The 20,417-nt window shown below is 40.4% G+C and overlaps 1 protein-coding gene across 7 annotated transcripts in view; it reads left to right on the top strand.

The window, feature by feature from the left end:
* Positions 1-20,417, top strand: part of LOC122563116 (plasma membrane calcium-transporting ATPase 1-like) — a 233,175-nt gene that overhangs the window by 146,163 nt on the left and 66,595 nt on the right. For all 7 annotated transcript variants that reach the window (XM_043716565.1, XM_043716561.1, XM_043716558.1 and 4 more), the window contains 4 exons: positions 184-398; positions 7,050-7,292; positions 7,846-8,087; positions 15,138-15,366. In XM_043716565.1, the coding sequence (XP_043572500.1) occupies positions 184-398; positions 7,050-7,292; positions 7,846-8,087; positions 15,138-15,366 (929 nt within the window). The remainder of the gene's footprint in view (positions 1-183; positions 399-7,049; positions 7,293-7,845; positions 8,088-15,137; positions 15,367-20,417) is intronic.

Raw genomic sequence — 20,417 nt, 5'->3', positions numbered from 1 at the left:
ACTTGGATAATAAGAAGCAGATAATCATAATATGCAGTATTAAAAATGTAGTTCTCTGTTTCTAAATGGATAATCAACTGAAATGTATGTTTTATGATTTGAGGACTGCTCTATAAAAAGGAAATGTTGCTAAAATTGGTAGTTGAGGCTGAATCCGGTTTCTCTTTCCCTTTTTCTTCACAGGTCTGCTGATGTCAGCAGTCACAGTCATCATCCTTGTGTTGTTTTTCGTTATTGATACCTTTGGGATTCAAGGAAGACCATGGCTAGCAGATTGTACCCCAATTTATATCCAGTATTTTGTGAAGTTTTTCATCATTGGAGTCACTGTGCTTGTAGTGGCTGTACCAGAGGGTCTTCCACTTGCTGTCACGATCTCTCTGGCCTATTCCGTGAAGGTAAGATCAGAGGATACTTGAAACTTTAGATAAAGGGCCAAACCCAGTACACAGTCAAGGTTGGCAAACATAAGAGAGACCATGAGGAAGATTGTAAAGGAATGGGTTTATGTTGGATTTTGCCTGATGACAAATTACAAATATGTTCAGCATTTGTAGAAAATTGGTTCCACTGTTTTCCAGATTTGATTGATTGGAAAGCAGTTGAGGGTTAGTACAAGTTGTGTATTGTTTTCAAGTGGAGTGAGCTGACAAGTATAAGAGGCATTGACCTTCAATCAATATACATAGAACACTACAGCACAGTACAGGCCCTTCAGCTCTCTGTTGTGCCGGCCTTCTATCCTACTCTAAATTGGACTAACCTACATATCCTTCATTGTACTAACTTCATTGTGCCTATCCAAGAGTTGCTTAAATGTCCCTAATGTCTCTGGCTCTACTACCACTGCTGGCAATGCATTCCACACACCCGCCATCTGAGTAAAGAACCTACCTACTGACACCTCCCCTAAACCTTCCTCCAATCACCTTAAAATTATGCCCCTTCATGATAGACGTTTCTGCCCTGGGGAAAAAACCTCTGGCTATCCACGCTATATATGCCTCTCATCATCTTGTATACCTCTATCAAGTCACCTCTCATCCTCCTTCGCTCCAGTGAGAAAGGCCCTAGCTCCCTCAACCTTTCGTTGTAAGACATGCCCTCCAGCGCAGGCAGCATCCTGGGGAAATCCCCTTTGCACCCCCTCTAAAGCTTCCATGCCTTTCTATAGTAAGGTGACCAGAACGAAACACAATATTCCAAGTGTGGTCAAGCCATAACTCTGTAGAGCTGCAGCATAACCCTCACAGCTTTTAAACTCAATCCCCCTGCTAATGAAAGCCAACACACCATACACCGCCTTAACAACCCTATCTATCTGCCTGGCAACGTTGAGGGATCTATGGATTTGGACCCCAAGATCCTGCTGTGTTCTGCCTTCGAATTTGACCTTCCAAAGTGAATGACTTCACACTATTCTAGGTTGAACTCCACCTGCCTCTTCTCAATCCTGTTCTGCATCCTGTCAATGTCTCATTGCAACCTACAACAGCCGTCCACACTATCCACAACTCCTCCGACCTTCGTATCATCGGCCAACTTGCTAATCCACCTTTCCACTTCGGCATCAAAGTCATTTATAAAAATCACAAAGACCAAAGGTCCCAGAACTGATCCCTGTGGAACACCACTGGTCATCGAGTTCCATGCTGAATAGTTTCCATCTGCTGCCACCACCCTTGGTCTTCTATGGGCCAGCCAATTCTCTATCCCGACAGACAGGTTTCCTTGTTTACCATGCCTCCTTACTTGCTGAATGAGCCTACCATGGAGAACTTTATCAATTGCCTTGCTAAAATCCATGTATACACCACATCCACTGCACTGCCTTCATCAATGAGTTTGGTCACATCAAAGAATTCAATATGATTTGCGAGGCATGACCTGCCCCCCTCAAAGCCATGCTGACTATCTCAGTCAAACTATGGTTTTCCAAGTAATCCTAAATCCTGTCTCTCAGAATCCCCTCCAATACTTTGCATACCATAGACGTAAGACTGACTGGTTTGTAGTTCCCAGGATTATCCTTATTCCCTTTCTTGAACAAGGGGATAACATCTGCCACCTTCCAATCATCTGGCACAACTCCAGTGAACAGTGAGGACGCAGAGATTATCACCAATGGTGCAGCAATCTCATCCCTCACTTCCTAAAGTAGCCTAGGGTATATCCTGTCTGGCCCAGGGATTTTAACTATCCTTACGTTTTTCAAAACTTTCAGCGCATCCTCCTTCCTAACATCAACCTGTACTAGCATATCAGTCTGTTTTGCATTGTCCTCTAAATCATCAAGAATCCTATCAGTAGTGAATACTAAAGCAAAGTATTCATTAAGGATCTTCCCTACTTCCTCAGACATGAGGCATAAGATCCTCCCAGTATCCCTGATCGGCCCTACCCTCATTCTGGCCATCCTTTTGTTTCTCTCACAAATGTAGAAAGCCTTAGGGTTTTCCTTAATCCTACCCACTAAAGCTTTTTCATATCCCCTTCTAGCTCTCCTAAGACCATTCTTCAGTTCCTTCCTGGCTACCTTGTAACCTTCTAGAGCCCTTTCTGATCCATGCCTCCTCGACCTTAAGTACTCTTCTTTCTTCCTTTTGACTAGATGTTCCACATCCCTTATCACCCAAGGTTCTTTCAACCTACCAGCCCCTGCTTGCCTCAGTGGGACAAATCTGTCCAGCACTCAGCAAGTGCTTCCTAAACCTCCACATTTCTGTTGTGCATTTCCCTGAGAACATCAGCTCCCAATCTAGGTGCCCCAGTTCCTGCCTAATAACATTGTAATTTCCCCTCCCTCAATTAAATGCTTTCCCATACCGTCTGTTCCTATCTCTCTCCATGAGTATAGTAAAGGTCATGGAGATGTGATCACTATCACCCGAAATGCTCTCCCACCGAAAGGTCTGACACATGCAGAATTAATTCCTCAAGTGACTTTTAGTTATCAGAAGTGTATTTTGTATGAATGTCGTGCCCTGGGTATGATTAGATGAGGATTAAATCAGGATAACAGTTCCACCCAACGAGATAGCGGTGGGGATGGTACTGGTCTAGTCCACAATCTGTCAGGTACCAGGTAGGTAAGAAAGATGAGGAAGGGTTGTTTAATTTTGTCTCAATTACTCAGTATGTTGCTTGTGACTTTAATAAGAACTGTTTTCAGCTGTGTAGCATGAGCAGAGACTTGATTCAAGGTGTTGCAGGAAGGATGGGGGGCTTTGGGAATCAACATGTTCAAAAAATTTGGAAATGGGACAGAAGTTTAGAAAACCAGGGGATCAAGGGGTTTTATTTTTGAGGGATGAGTGATGAAAGCAAATCTTAAAGGGAACGGCTGAAGGCACCGAACCTTCAAGTTAGTGGGAGTACTGTCGAGGGGCAGGAGGAGGGTATCATGCAAGATGAGCTTGAAGAGGAATGTACGGGTTCACAGTAAGGATGGGGGAACTGTATGAGGAACTGAGGGCTGTCACAGATGTCTGACTGAATGGTCTTTAGTAGTAACCAAGAAGACCCTGAGCTCCTTTCATATAGTTAGGGTGAGAGAGGAATGGAAAGTGGGATTTAAGAAGGAATTTTGCAGTAGAGTTTAAACATGGGGGCTATTATATCATTTCAGGACCATCCTAGAACAGGGAGTGGTTTTGTCAGAAGAGTTAGGCCCGATAACATTTCACATGTTCCAGCCACGTTTGTCATCGATTTTCTAAATCAGTTGTCTGCCGCATCAATTCAAGCCTGTGTCCCGTGGATTTAAGGGAATGAGGGCATGGCAAACTAAAAGGGTATTTTTCTAGAATACCTATGGTGTGGAAGTGGCCCATTTGAATCCACACCAACTCTTCAAAGAGCATCCCACCCATTCCCAATCCCCTATCCTATCCCTCTAACTCTGCATTTCCCATGGCCAATCCACCTAACGTGTGCATCTTTGGACTGTGGTATGAAACCAGAGCACCCAAAGGAAACCCCGTGGACATGGGGAGAATGTGCAAACTCCACACAGACTGTTGCCTGAGGAAGGAATTGAACCCAGACCTCTAGCGCTGAGAGGCAGCAGCATTAACCACAGAGCGACCGTGGGTTGTAATGATTTTATTGGGAGTTGGTGTATCAAAGGTGGAGGAGCGGATGCAGTGAAATAAATCAGTAGCTACAGGAGCGGGCCAACACTTTGTTAGTGCAGGTGTAACTGAGCATACCATCGATGCAACAGATTAGAATTGTTAGCATGATTGTGTTTTGACTTGGTTATTTAATTTTCCTCAGCCCTGGCTTCCTACCACACCCACTTCCATTGACGTTTTTACAAATGTTTCAGTGTAGACAATGATGTTGATGTCTTTTTATTTGTAAGTGCCAGTCTCTGGTTACAGGTTTTGTGTTCTCTTACTCATTCCACTCAGTTTTAAAAACTTTAGACTTTTTAAAATACCCTCGGATTAGATGTCCAAAATATGCTAATTTGAAATGGAGTTGTTGGGCCATTTATTTTCAATAGATGCTTTAAAAGTCAGTTAATTATAATTGTTCCTCCCTAAATTTTCTAAAGAAGCCTTGTGAATATATTCCACCTAACTATTGTATACTATAAGGTTATGGTCATAAAGCATTAAGCCAGCATTCCCTCCTTCCAATCTATTATTCAACAATGATGTTATTCATTAGATCTCTGTCTTCCATTATAGCACAATAACAGTGAGATGTTACAATTTCAGTGTAACTTCACAATAGTGTGTGATTATGTTACAGAATTATGAATGCTGTGTAATATGCTGTATAATTTACAGTTATATGACTATGACAGTCTGTCTTTATTGTTTAAATATATGTGGTATTAAAAAGAGGGACAATTTTTCAGCCTGGACTCTGTTTAAGACAGATTGGAAACATTATCTTGCATTTGCAAGTTCAGAACTCTAATTACAGAGTGATTGGGCAACATCAAAAGTTTCTGTAGAGAAGTGCATTTAATTTGGCACGTTATGAGAGAGGTTTCGTAGTCAGTTGTGCTGTGAAGATTTAAGATCCTTGTAATAACAATCCTGAACTATCTCAAGTCATATTAAGTAGTTGACAAGTTTCAAACTGTTTGAAAAATGTAATGAAAACCAAAATAACTGTGGATGCTGTAAATCAGAAATAAAAACAAATTGCTGGAAAAGCTCAGGAGGTCTGGGAGCATTTGTGGAGAGAAAGCAGAGTTAACGTTTTGGGTCCAGTGACCCTTACTCATCGAAAAATATCGATTGGGTAGAGTAGGAGGTATTGGCTCAAATCCCAGCCTTTGAATTCCCCAGATAATATATTGATGCTGGCTCACTTATTCTGTACAGCATGCAATGGGGAAGAAAAGTATAGCCAAAGAAGCTAAAGAAATGTTCAGCTTCCTGTGTCAGCTGGTTACAGATCAGCATTGGCAGTCATCACTCTTATTTCCTTAACTGAATTATGTGCCAATAAGAGATAAGTGCAGAATTAGGGGCTGCAGCTTTGTGGATCTGAGATGCTGTCTATTTTCCAGACTGATTTGTTAGTCCTTGCTTTCATCAACATGTTTTCAAAAGTTTTCTTTAATTTCTTGGCTGTGTATGTTAAACATGTACTTTATCTGTGGTACAGTAATTGTAGAAAGCTGTTCTACTGCAGTGATATAAGTGGTAGATGTACACCTGGCCATCCAGTAGTTAAGTTCTTGATCTAAGATTAAAATAACTATTGCATGAGAATAATTCAATAAATGTTGACACTGAACAAAATATATGTTGCACAAATTTGCATTCATAATTGCACTGGAAACCTGAAAAAAAGCAGTTAATCAATAAAATAATTGTCAGAATGGCCAGAATTATTATCCAGTTTACTGAAAGAAGAGTAGGACTTATGCATTTAATGGTAAGATCCTTGGGAGTGTTGCTGAACAAAGAGACCTTGGAGTGCAGGTCTATAGTTCCTTGAAAGTAGAGTTGCAGGTGGAAAAGATAATGAAGGTGTTGGTATGCTTTCCTTTCTTGGTCAGAGTATTGAGTATAGGAGTTGGCAGGTCATGTTGTGGCTGTACAGAACATTGGTTAGGCCTCTTTCAGGATATTTCATGCAATTCTGGTCGCCTTCCAATCTGAAGAATATTGCTGGGTTTGGAAGATCAGAGGTATAGGGAGAGGCTGAATAGGCTGGGGCTGTTTTCCCTGGAGTATTGGAAGCTGAGCGGTGACCTTATATAGGTTTATAAAATCATGAGGGTGCATGGATAGGATAAATAGACAAGTCTTTTCCCTGGGGTGGGGCAATCCAGAACTAGAGGGCATAGATTTGGGGTGAGAGGGAAAAGTTATAAAAGAGACCTAAAGGGCAGCTTTTTCACGCAGAGGGTTGTGCGTGTATGGAATGAACTGCCGGAGGAAGTGGTGGAGGCTGGTACATTTGAAATATTTAAGAGGCATCTGGATGGATATATAAATAGGAAGAGTTGAGAGGGACTGGCAAATGGGACTAGTTTAGGTTGGGATATCTGGTCGGTATGGACAAGTTGGACAGATGGGTCTGTTTCCGTGCTGTACATCTCCTATGACTCTGTGGCTCTATAAATGAAGATACTTCAAAGAGTGAAAGATGTCATTTACTGTCTATGCCAGATAATTTAAAGACTTTAATTCAAATACATTTATTTTGCATCAAAGAATTTACATGTGTATAATATCATTAACAGATTCAGGAAGTCTCCATAATTTTCATAACTGTAATGTAGAAAAAAGCCAAGAGTTTAATTAAGTAGTATAAATAATAAAGTGATAATTTTGTGCTTTTTAAAATACAGCTGCATCATCAGATTATAATTATTTTTGAGTTGAGAAAAGTAAACTTTTCATTATTGCAAAGTAAAATAGGGATATATGAGAGGATAATTTTACCTCTGTTTACTTGACTTATCCTACACCCAGATCATTCATTCAGTTATCATGTTGAGTGCCAAATTTTCAAGTAGAGGTGAATAATTGAGTGCTTATGTAACCCTATCATTTTTAAATGTGTTTTGACAGAAAATGATGAAGGACAATAATTTGGTCAGACATTTGGATGCCTGCGAAACTATGGGCAATGCTACAGCCATTTGCTCAGACAAAACGGGTACACTCACCATGAACAGGATGACTGTAGTACAATCATATATTGGAGAAACACACTACAGGCAAATACCTGCCCCAGATGCACTTTTACCAAAAGTTTTGGAACGGATTGTCAATGGAATTGCCATCAACTCTGCTTATACTACCAAAATACTGGTGAGCCAAGATTTGGCAGGAAAGACTTTGAGTTTGTCATTTTCCAGGTTTAAGAGAGATGATGTGTTATAATTTAATTTCCTAATGGTCATGACTGTAAACATGCTTGTTAAAATCAACATTAGTATTTAAGAAACATTTGAATGTTTTCCAAAGTTGAATAACTGTTCCTTGTATAAAAAAATGCCCTTTTTTATATCTGCATTAGTCCACTTTTCTGTTGTACACAATATAAACAGAAGTCTTTTATCAGTCTAGTTTGTAATTTTCCAAGTCTTTGAATGTTTTAAGATACATTGGAAAGTTTTCCTCCTGAACATCCACTGCACTGAAGTTATATATTTTAGTTAAGATGTTTATACTTTGGAAAGGAAGAAATGATTAATGGCTTTCCACAGTGAACATATTGATGAATAAAGATGCTGCGCAGTTTGATTTCTCCAAAGTTTTGGTCATATTTTTGGTGCATGTGGCTAATGATTTTGACTGACTGGGAATGTTAGCTGCATTTATAATGGTTGACCTTTCTTTAATTTGTCCCATCATTCCCTAGCCCCCTGAGAAAGAAGGAGGCCTTCCTCGTCATGTAGGGAACAAGACTGAATGTGCTTTGCTTGGCTTTGTGCTGGATCTGAAACAAGATTATCAGGCCATACGCAATGAAATTCCAGAAGAGAAACTCTATAAGGTGTATACCTTCAACTCTGCACGCAAATCCATGAGCACTGTACTAAAGAATGTTGATGGGAGTTTTCGCATGTACAGCAAGGGGGCCTCCGAGATTCTCCTACGCAAGTGAGCAAGTTTTTCTTAGCTATTTTCACAGTTCACCGAGTCATAAAGTATCAGTGGGAATGACCAGAAAGGGAATTTCTAATTTTAATTGGCTATAAAGGGTCAAGTTGTTCTCCAAGCTTTGAAGAAGGTGTAACCAAGTGATAAAATCTGCTCCAAACTGATATTGTGTCACAATTAAATTGTATGCAGAAGCCTTTAGCAATGGTATCTGAAGATGTATGGCATATATTCCTGTCATAAGCACATTTAAAGTAAATGTTTGAGAGATTATATAGATTTTTCTTCCTGTTTTCTCATTCTTGCTTTTGTCTTTGTTGCAAAAGAGTTGGCAAATTGTTTCAAAACTATTTACTAGTGCTACCATGAAAAGTAGAAAAATAGATTCAAACAACTTTTTACATTCCTGGGCATTATTTTATATCCAGAACAGGATTGCTGACATTAAACTTGCTAATATGAAACAATAACTTTGACCATCAGTGGAATTATTCGGTTTAGCATTTCTCTAACGGCTGCGTGATGTCGTTTTGAAGTTGAAAGTGATAGTTAATTGGGATTCATGACTGAAAAATCATTTACAGTTTTTTTTTATTTTGGATAAACAGCAAATGTACGTAAAGAACTTCTGGTTTTTGCAAATATTTCATTTTATTAAATAATAAAAGCTAGGGGACAAAGTGAATGACAAGACACCCATCAGTGATGACTGGAATGTGGTGTGACTTTTTGTCAAAAGGTTGGTATCCTGGTGACGCTAGTCACAATACAAACTTGGAAGGAAATGGGTTGGGCAGTTTACAGTGATCAAGGCAGAGATTTTATCTCTCAAATTACACTATCCAATCTATTCAGTAAACTTTTTAGGAGCCAAAACAAAGACAAAATATTGTATATACTGAAAATCTCAAACAAAAGTGCTGGAGACAGTCAGGTCTGGCAGTATCTGCAGAGAGAGAAAGTAAATGTTCCCAGGCCAATATACTTGTTATTTGGAGCTGTTTTTGTCAGCATTTATATTTTTTCACCATCAAGTTTACATCTCTCTGTTCTTAAGCATAAACTAATCTCGATCTGAGTAACCGGTAAACTGTTGACAAAGTTGTTCAATATTGCCGATCTTGGGACCAATCCACTTTCAAGCCAAGATTCAATTTCATCGTTCAGGCATTTTCAGGTTTATATATTCTTTTGTATATATTTGACTGCTATCTTCAGTCAGTTATTGAACTAGACTTATCGTTAAACGTTATACTGAAGCCAATGTTTACTCATGAGGAAAAGCTTTGAAGAGCCATAAAAAGCAAAATGTGGCTGGTGGTGCAGCACGTTATGCTGACACTCTGTAATGGAGCGCTGAGATGAAAATTGCAGCATTTCACTGCTGGTGAATTTCTTACTGTAATCCGAACATCTTGAGTTGTAGCTATTTACTACTTGCACTCTGTTTAGGCGGTGGTCTGAAGAAGTTGGGATTGGTGCAGAAAGTAATCTGTCAAGTGGGAAAGAGAGGAAATGTGGTTAATTTTAACAAACTGAAAACTGTGAAAACAAACTGTGAGACAGCTGTCCCTGGCTTCACAGATGATGACTGCTTAGGGAAGTGAGTTTCTGCCATAGGTTTTCATGTGACTGAACAGATTAATTCTCAGCCCATATCTTAGGGCACAGGAGGCATGAGGTAGTGAGATCCCATGTGTAGGATACGCTTTACTTTCTTTCTATCTCTGTAATCTTGCTCTGTCATTATGAAGGTATCTGCAATTAAGCATCATCTAGCTTGAGACATGTTATCGCCGTTTTGAAGGATTAGCAGCAAGCCCCTCCTAATCATTAATGTCACTGAGGCTACAGTGACATTGGCAACAGATTGTCTTCGTAGCTTTTTATCTGCTCCCTCCTGAAATGCTAGCCCTTTATCATCTATTTGCAATAGCTGAACCTTCCCCCTCACCCCCAGTCGGTTCTGACGCCAAGTGTAGCAAGTGAGGACAACAGGAATTCTTCTATCATCAGTCTGACCACACTGGTTCGGTAAATCATGATTGGACTGTATTCCCAAGAAATTCTGCCACCATCTCATGGGGATATTACAGCAACTAACTAGAGTGAAAGATCTGAATCAGGCACCTTAAAAGTTCAGACTGGTGTCAGGCAAGGCTGGGAAATAGCCCCAAGACATTTAACGGTCTCCCTTATATTAGATGTTCACCTCATCAGATATCAACTGCCTTGCAGTCTGAACATTACTGCCAAGGTGGAACTTCTTTAACCTCCGGTGCCTCTGTCCGAAAATTAAACCGGTGAGATACGGACATGATATATGGTTGGGTAATGAATGTATATTAACTTTTACTCATTAATTTTTGGGAAGTGTGCTGTGCTGGCAAAGCTAGCATTTATTTAACAAGTGTTTTAAAGCTGATTCCTTCATGGTAAAAAGAAATGAATTCAGGTGACTTTTTTTTAAGCCCCTTTTGATTCAACTTAAAACATATCTTCCCCAAGCAAGGGAAACATAGGAGAGTACCTCATGTAAATTGTTGACCTAATGATTTCATTAGCACTTTGGAAGTGCTAACTTAGAGGAACTCTGGTTTTATCTAGCGGGGTATATTGGGGAAATGTTTCCTAATTAACCTGAGATATTATTACATGACTCTGACGCAGATAGGACTTGAACCCAAGTCTCCTGGCTCAAAGACTACACTACAATGCACTGCACTGCAAAGACTCTGTGCTGGGGATAGTTGATTTGCTGTAGTTAAATCATGACCAAAGAGTTGTTCATAGATATTCCAATGCCAAGTCTCTACTGCTAGTGATGAATGAGAAATGTCTGACTGGCTACCACTAGTATTGTCATTAGATTGCACCTAATAATTGTAGTCCACTTCTGTCTTGCTTCCTGAGGTTCACTAGCTAAGTGTAGTAATGACATGCAGCTCTTGCTGAGGCAGATGAAGACCACTCCAGTCATGTTGCAAAAGCAATATGGTTGCCACCTGCTCAGAATTTTAGTGGCCAGGTTTCAGATCTGTGACATTTGCTTCCGGCTTGACAGATGAATCCACAATGGTGGATGTGGCAATGTTTGCAGTTTTTCATTATCCTGTTTCAGATCTAGAATCATAGAATCCCTACAGTGTGGAAATAAACCCTTCGGCCCAACAAGTCCTTACTGACCCTCCGAAGAGCAACCCACCCTGACCCATTCCCCTACCCCATTACTCTACCCCATTACTCTACATTTTACTCCTGACTAATGCCTAGATTAGAGTGGTGCTGGAAAAGCACAGCAGTTCAGGCAGCATCCGAGGAGCAGGAAAATCGACGTTTCTAGCAAAAGCCCTTCATCAGGAATACAGGCAGAGAGCCTGAATGAGAGATAAATGAGAGGAGGGTGTGGGTGGGGAGAAAGTAGCATAGAGTACAATAGGTGAGTGGGGGAGGGGATGAAGGTGATAGGTCACTGACTTTTGCACCTAACCTACACATCCCTGATTACTATGGGCAATTTAACATGCCAGTTCACCTAATCTGCACATCTTTGGATTGTGAGGGGAAAGTGGAGATCTAGTCAGCTAATTATGACAACCTTCTTGTTCGTGTGCACTTCCCCAGCTTTCAGTGCTCCAATCAATTCCCTTTCGCCTCCCCAGCTCTGTGTCGACCACCCATCCAAAGTACCGCTCTTCTCCCACCCACCCACCCACCGCGTGCATTATTTCTTTATTCTCCTCCCCCAGTGTGTGAGCATTGCTAGGATTTTCATTTTAGGAGGACAAATCTAGCTGTGAACCTCAGTCAGCCTTGTCCTTTTTCCATGTCAGAATCCACAGCAAACAAGAGAGTCAGTGGGGGAAGGAATACCTTTGGGGCCAGTGACCGTAATTCTATTAGTTTTAAAATAGTGATGGTAAAGGATAGACCAGATCTAAAAGTTGAAGTTCTAAATAGGATAAAGGACAATTTTGACAGTATTAGGCAAGAACTTTCAAAAGCTGATTGGGTGCAGATGTTCGCAGGTAAAGGGATGGCTGGGGAAAAAGGAAGCCTTCAGAAATTAGATAATTAGTGTCCAGAGAAAGTATATACCTGTCAGGGTGAAAGCAAAGTCTGGTAGGTATAGGGATTGCTGGATGACTGAAGAAATTGACGGTTTGGTTGAGAAAATGAAGGAAGCAGATGTCAGGTATAGACAGGATAGATCGAGTGAATCCTGAGAGTATAAAGGCAATAGGAGTATACTCAAGAGAGCAATCAGGAGGGCAAAAAGGGGACATGAGATAGCTTTGGCAAATAGAATTAAGAAGAATCCAAAGGGTTCATACAAATATCTTAAGGACAAAAGGGTAACTAGGGAGAGAGTAGGGCCCCTCAAAGATCAGCAAGGCAGCCTTTGTGTGGAGCCACTGGAGATGGGGGTGATACCAAACGAGTATTTTGCATCAGTATTTACTGTAGAAAAGACGTGGAAGATACAGAATGTGGGGAAATACATGGTGACATATATTGAAAAATGTCTATATTACAGAGGAGAAAGTGCTTGATGTCTTGAAACGGGTGAAGGTGGATAAATCCCCAGGACCTGATCAGGTGTACCCTGGAACTCTGGGAAGCTAGGGAAGTGATTGCTGGGCCTCTTACTGAGAGATTTGTATTTGGAGGTTGGCTAATGTGGTGCCACTATTTAAGAAACGTGCTAAGGACAAGCCAGGGAACTATAGACTGGTGAGCCTGACGTCGGTGATGGGCAAGTTGTTGGAGGGAATCCTAAGGGAACAGGATGCACAAGTATTTGAAAAGGAAAGGACTGATTAGGGATAATCAACATGGCTTTGTGTGTGGGAAATCATGTCTCACAAACCTGATTATTACTACTTCAAAAAACCTGAGGATTGATGAAGGCAGAGCAGTAGATGTGATCTATATGGACTTCAGTAAGGCGTTCGACAAGGTTCCCCATGGGAGACTGATTAGCAAGGTTAGATCTCATGGAATACAGGGAGAACTAGCCATTTGGGTACAGAACTGGCTCAAAGGTAGAAGACAGGGTGGTTGTGGAGGGTTGTTTTTCAGACTGGAGGCCTGTGACCAGTGGAGTGCCACAAGGATTGGTGCTGGATCAACTACTTTTTGTCATTTTGTATAAATTATTTGGATGTTAGCATAAGAGGTATAGTTAGTAAGTTTACAGATGACACCAAAATTGGAGGTGTAGTGGACAGCGAAGAGGGTTACCTCTGATTACAACAGGTTCTTGACCAGATGGGCCAATGGGTTGAGAAGTGGCAGATGGACTTTAATTTAAATAAATGCGAGGTGCTGCATTTTGGGAAAGCAAATCTTTACAGGACTTATACACTTAATGGTAAAGTCCTCTGATGTGTTGCTGAACAAAGAGACCTAGGAGTGCAGGTTCATAGCTCCTTGAAAGTGGAGTCACAGGATAGTGAAGAAGGCGTTTCGTATGCTTTCCTTTATTGGTCAGAGTATTGAGTACAGGAGCTGGGAGGTCATGCTGCGGCTGTACAGGACATTGGTGAGGCTACATTTGGAATATTTCTCCTCCCTATTGTAAAACTTGAAAAGGTTCAAAAAAATTTAAAAAGATGTTGCCAGGGTTGGAGGATTTGAGCTAGAGGGAGAAGTTTGAATAGGCTGGGTCAGTTTTCCTTGGAGCATCGGAGACTGAGGGGTGACCTTATAGAGGTTTATAAAATCATGAGGGGCATAGATAGGATAAATAGACCAAGTCTTTTCCCTGGGTTGGGCGAGTCCAGACCTAAAAGGCATAGATTTATGGTGAGGAGAGAAAGATATAAAAGGGACTAAAGGGGCAACTTTTTCAGAGGGTGGTATGTGTATGCAATGAGCTGCCAGAGGAAGTGGTGGAGGCTGGTACAATTGCAACATTTAAAAGGCATTTGGATGGGTATATGAATAGGATGTGGGCTAGGTGCTGGCAGGTGGGACTAGATTGGGTTAGGATATCTGGTTAGCATGGACGAGTTGGACTGAAGGGCCTGTTTCTATGCTGTACATCTCTATGACTCTAAATGTTTTGCTGTTTGCTTTTGCCTCCTAACCTATTTTCATGATACGGGATTTGCTAACATGGGAAATCCCAAACAATGGAGGGTTTGACTCCACAGATAAACTTGTTGGGCCAGTTGAGAAGTCTGCGCTTCTAGATTTATTTTTACCACTAACCATCAAGTGACCTACTATGACTCCCAAACTTTACCAACTGAACCAAAGCAGGTGGAGTACAGCATCACAATTGGCGCAAGCAAGCATTTTGCACTCGAGTCAACTCTTGCTCGCAATCCACAAGTGGACTTAACCCATGTTACAGCAAAGTCTGCAATTCAGGAGGGGATATAACCACCTCCAACCAGAATCATCATGTCCCCATAGTATGGAAGCAGGCCATTTGGCCCATCAAGTCCACACTGACCCTCCAAAGAGCATCCCACTCAGTAAGCTGCACTTCCCATGGCCAATCCACCTAACCTGCACATCTTTCAACTTTGGGAGGAAACTGGACCACCCAAAACCCATGCCGACATGGAGAATGTGCAAACTCCACACAGGCAGTCACCCGAGGGTGAAATTGAACCCAGGTTCCTGATGCTGTGAAGCAGCAGAGCTAACCACTGAGATGTCATGCTGGCCCGAGTGCTGAAGAGTTAATCAGAATCACACAAACAACTCTGCAGTTGTCTTGCAGCAACTAACTGAAAGATCAGGATTAAATTCTCACCTTGTTTTAGAATTTAAACATAAATATTGTTAAAATATTATTTATAAAATCCCTGTTCTTCACTTCTTCCTCCCAAACATATGGCTTGCGATTCTTGATTGATTTGAAATCGCAGCATTGTTACAACACAGGAGGTGGCCATTCAGCCTGTTGAATCCATGCCGTACCATGTTCAGTGATGTTTGGCCACTTTCTTTTTAAAAGATGCTGCCCACTGCCAGTTTTCTAATCTCTAAAGATTGTGCATTGTCTTCAAGTAAATGTTTTTAAATATTTTTCAGGTGTACTAAAGTACTAACTAAAACTGGAGATGTAACAGTATTCAAGGTAAGAGACCGTGATGAAATGGTGAAGAAAGTGATTGAACCAATGGCTTGTGAAGGGCTGCGGACCATCTGCCTGGCGTACAGAGACTTTGTTAAGGAACCTGAATGGGATAATGAAAATGAGATTCTGAGTGACCTGACTTGCATCACTGTTGTGGGAATTGAGGATCCAGTGCGACCAGAGGTAAATTTGATTTTGAGAGAGTAAATCAACAAAATGTCTTTCAGACAATCTCAACTATAAAAGGCTAAAAAGTGTATGTTTTTCACTGCTGAATTATTTCCTCCACTTTTTGTCAATGTGTAACTGGTCCGGTAGTTCACATTTGTAGCAACTCTAAGCTTGAATTTTTTTTCCTTGTAAAATCCAAAATAGTTGAGAATCTCAAGCTGATAATTGTCCTGAGGCAATTGATTTATGTTGTTTCCTGGACTGATGTCCATCTCAATTGTCAAATGTTAGGATGCCTCATCTATGTTGATGTTTTATAAGAACATGAATACCAAGCAAATGTTGTGTTGCATTGTCTTGATGCTGTGGTCGCTCTGTAAAATTTACAAATTGATTAATATTATTTTGTTTACTGCCCATTTTTTTTTACATTGAATCTTGGGGCATTCTTTTTTTTTGTTAAAAATGTGATAATTGTATAAAGTTCTCTCATTTCCCATCTAATTAGCTTGCAGTCTATTCACAATTGCAGTCTGTAATAGCAGCCATTCTTCAGCTGAAGTACCTTTGTATCTTTGTGTATTAACAAAGAGCCCATCAAAACTTGGTAATTTGAGATAAAGCTTCACTCAAATACAGAATACAGCAGGATAGCATCTGATATTTCATGAAGAAAACTAATTAGAGTTGACATGGAGATATTTTTTTCCTTTAATTATTTAGAAAATTCTCTGTAATCTTTGAACCAAACCATGTAAATGGTTTCCTTGTCAAGCAAAGACATGTCTGCAGTAAGGTGGTCACTGTGACACTGTTGTCTTATTCTGCTCCTACCAGCTATTGGGCTGTGATACTTAAATAAAGCTACTCCTCCTAACTTGAGTCACAGTTTCTGCTGCTGCCTTAATACCTTGATCACCCAGCAAGATGCAGGCAGAGCATGATTTCAAGTTGACAGTCTGGCCTGGGAGCAAGTGTTGCTATATTAAATATTGCGATACTGAAGATGTGCAGCAACTGCTGGCAGAAATACACCGGTTGAAATGAGAAAGTTCACAAAATGTATTTGCGCCTGTTGAAGACACAAAGATAAAGTTGTTAGAGGGCTGATTTGCCATGCCATTTCCTGTATGGCAGTCTATATCAAGTGGATTTCTCTCAGGTGATTATGTTTACAGGTAGCCTTGTGCGCGTTTATGTACTTTTTTTTTACAATTGACTGCATCCACAAGGGCTAGATACTTATAATTCAACTTTTCTCTTCCAATATCTAGTCTTAAGATTCAAAACTGGCGTGAGAACTACATATAAACCTCATTGCATTAAAGTTTATTTTACTTATGCTATAGTTTTAAGTTGCTCCTCAGAGATTCAGCATTGTACCTATGGTCTTTTCCATCCAATTTGAAAAATGATCCTCTGAAACTGTAAAACAAATGTTTGTTTTTCATTAATGTATAAATAATTGTGCTCAACTTTGATTAAATACAACATGCTTAGCAAAGTTTCTAACCACTGTTCTTGCTCCAACTTTAAATTATCATCCATTGAGTAACTACTTCTGTATAATAATTGTGTTCAACCATAACTTAGATTTGTATGATGTCTGTATTGTAATGAAACATCCCCAGGGTGTTTTGCAGGCAAGTTATAATACAATACAAAATATGATGCACAGCTCCAAAATATAACCAAAGAGCTTTGGTCAAAGAGGTGGTTTGAAGGAACAATTTTAAAAGAAAGAAATGGGAGAGGAAAATGGTCAGGGAGAAAATTCCAGAGCCCAGTACCAAGATAACTAAAGGTGCAGTGACTGGTGAATGGAGCAATTTTTAAAATCTGGTTGCTCAAGAGGCAGAATTGCAGGAACACAAATGTGCTCTGAAGCCAGGAGGGCTGGACAAGACTCCAGACAGAAGCCTGGGTCTTGTTCAAAACGAGCATGAGACATTTAAGTCAAAGTATTGCATGACCAAGAGGTGGTGTAGTTCAGCAGGTGCTGGAGTGGTGGTCAAACAGCATTTTGGCATGTAAGGACAGGTACAATAGAATTTGAATAATGTTGAGTTTACAGAAGGAAGGCATGGGAGGTCAGTAAGTGTATATTGGAATAGTCAAGCCTGGAAGTAACAATGGTCTAAGTTTGGAGTTCAGCATCAAGTGAATTGATGCAGAACTGGAGTAGGGTAATGTTATACAGGTCTGAGTGATGGTCCAGATATATGGCCTCATCTTGGGGGTCAGATCTAATGCAGAGGATGTGAAACATCTGGCTCAGACTCAGCGATAGAATTAAGCGACCAGGAAGCAGAGTTTGGGAAGGATTGTGTGTGTGTGTGTGTGTGTGTGTACCAAAAACTTCAGTCAATATTGCATTTAGGTGTTTCAATATCCCTTGAATGTTCCGATAATATTAAAGATAGTCAAACTTGTATGTGGCACGCAATCACAATAATCAATTCAACATTAAGAGTATATTGTAGAAACTAATTGCGTATTTGAGACTTTGGAAGAGAGAAGAGGGAAGGGACACAGCTGAAGTGGTCATTTTGTGATTCCACACACTCCCAGGGAGAACTCTGCTGCAAGGAATCTGGTTTCCTGCTGTGGGTACCTGATCATAGAACTGCACTAGAAATTGCCCTCTTAATTTGAGCTTGTGATTTTCTTTTTGCTTTGGAAGAGTCTTGAACAGCAGTGTTGGAATGCTCGAATTAGAAATAAAATCTCCAAATGACAGTACAGTAAATAATAGCTTGACAGCCAGTGTAACTGTGGCAAATCATAGGCTATTCAGCCTTGATTTAAATATAGAAGGCATGGAATTGGAAGAACAGACACAGATTTCTTTAATTAGGTTGCAAAGTATATGGTGTCAACAACTAAAAGCAGAAAACAGTCTGTAAATTTAATGGGTGCAACAGTTCAAAGCATTCTGTGAGCTTTTATTTTGTCTCCTGCTTCTGTTCCTTTGTCATGCAAAGCTGCCCAGTGTCCTTATAGTGAGGCTTTCTAATAGTTTGATTTACAGGCTGGTGTCTGATCGTGCCGATTTCTGTAGTTCCACTCTGTTTTATCTGTAGCCTTATTTCTTACTGTTCTTGTCACTCCAATCAGCCAATGATGTTCTAAACCTTTTTTTAAGAAAAAAGACTTTTGGTACAAAGTAATTACCGTAATTGTTTTGGAGTACTTGTCCTTGTCAGAGTTAATATATTAAAACGTTTACTTTTATTTACTGAAAAGTTTGGAAATTTTTTAAGTGGAGGTTCTTGCCCTAGCCATTTTAGATCACGTACCTTAGCCAAGTCACTCCTCTGCTCCTTGGCTGACTGTGTGTACATCCATCTTTTACTGTTGACAGCTGAGTCTGATGTTAATTACTGGGTCCCTCCTAATTATAGGAGAGTACTCTAAAAGCATGCTTTCTCCACAAACTGCATCGCCAGTGCAAAGGGCTGATTTGGCCTACTCCTGTTCCTATCCTAAACAAGGAGATTTAAATGCCTTCTAATTTGATGTGGGGCAGGGTGGGGAATCGGCTCCTCTCACCTTCTGCATTTTTATTTCAAAGGAGCTGACCTGAAGAGTGATTTGGGATGGGCAACTTTCCTTTTTAGGTGGTAAGCACCTTCAGAAGGTTGCAATGTCGTAATCTAGGTTTAATGTTTATAATAGTGTGATGGCTAATGCGGTCCATCCCAACATCTGCCTTGCTCGGATGCTTCTGTATTTCTACTACTTAGCTTCTTTGAACATAGCATAGAAATTAGCATAGAAATCTTTTCGTAACTTATTTTTTGGAGTATATTATCATTGCTATTTTGTGGCTTTCACTTTGAAATGTAGAACTATTCAGTGACTTCTGGAATAGTGTGTCCAGTTCTGGCCTCCCTGTTATAAGAAGGATATTATTAAGCTGGAGAAGAAGAGACTTATCAGGATATTGCCGGGTATGGAAGGTTTGAGTTATAAGGAGATGCTAGATAGGCTGGGGCTTGTTTTTTTTAACTAGAATGTAGGAGGTTGGGAGTGACCTTTTATAGAGGTTTATAAAATAGAGGGTATAGAGAAGGTGAATGGGGGTGTCTTTCTCCTATGAAAGGGGATTTCACGCCTCGGGACATAGTTTTGATGAGAGAGGAAAAAAGGCATGGGGGCAACTTTCTTGCACCGAGAGTGCTTAGTGTGTGAAATGAACTTCCAGAGGGAGTGGTGTATGCAGGTACAGTTAGAACGTTGAAAAGACATTTGGGTAAGTACGTGAATATAAAATATTTTGAGGGATTTGGGCCAAGTGCAGGCAGGTGGAACGAGTTGAATTTGGGATAACGGTCAGCATTGGACTGAAGGTTCTGTTTCTCTGCTGCATGACTCTGACTAAAAGGCGGGATCCCTCCCTTCAGTACAACATGGCGTCATCTTTGAGTTTTATACTTTGAGACATGCATGCTCTACTGATTTAATTATAATTCTTCACCGTCCATCATTAATTTTTTTCAAACTTTCAGTTATATATGAAGAAAGTATTTTTTCATCATCCAGTTCTGCCCCCTGCCCCTACCCTTGACCCCCAACCCTGCGTGTTACCATTTCAGGATTTTTTTTTTTGTAAAATAAATATGAAGGCACACTCAGCCATAAATCTCTCTTTTGAGGCCAGTAATAAGGGGCTATTTTGAGTAAATATTAATAAACTGGTGCCTTTTTCTCTAGAAAGGAGAAACTAGGAGAAACCTGGTAAAGCCCTTTTTAAGTGGAAGAGTTAATAGGTTCTCTGAAGATATTTCTACTTGCAAATAATCATGACAGAGTCACTAATAGTCCACACAGGTGGAAAAATTTGCCCTGATTGTCTAGAATTTATTGCTTACAGCTTTAGTTGACGTGACAAGCAAAGACTTCTATAGTCATAGAGTCATAGAGATGTACAGCATGGAAACAGACCCTTCGGTCCATGCCAACCAGATATCCCAATCTAGTCCCACCTGCCAGCACCCGGCCCATATCCCTCCAAACCCTTCCTATTCATATACCCATCCAAATGCCTCTTAAATGTTGCA

The sequence above is a fragment of the Chiloscyllium plagiosum genome, chromosome 26 (assembly GCF_004010195.1).
Source record: "Chiloscyllium plagiosum isolate BGI_BamShark_2017 chromosome 26, ASM401019v2, whole genome shotgun sequence".
Lineage (NCBI taxonomy): Eukaryota > Metazoa > Chordata > Chondrichthyes > Orectolobiformes > Hemiscylliidae > Chiloscyllium > Chiloscyllium plagiosum.
The sequence above is the reverse complement of the archived record's forward strand: the minus strand, read 5'-3'. Positions and strand labels throughout refer to the sequence as shown.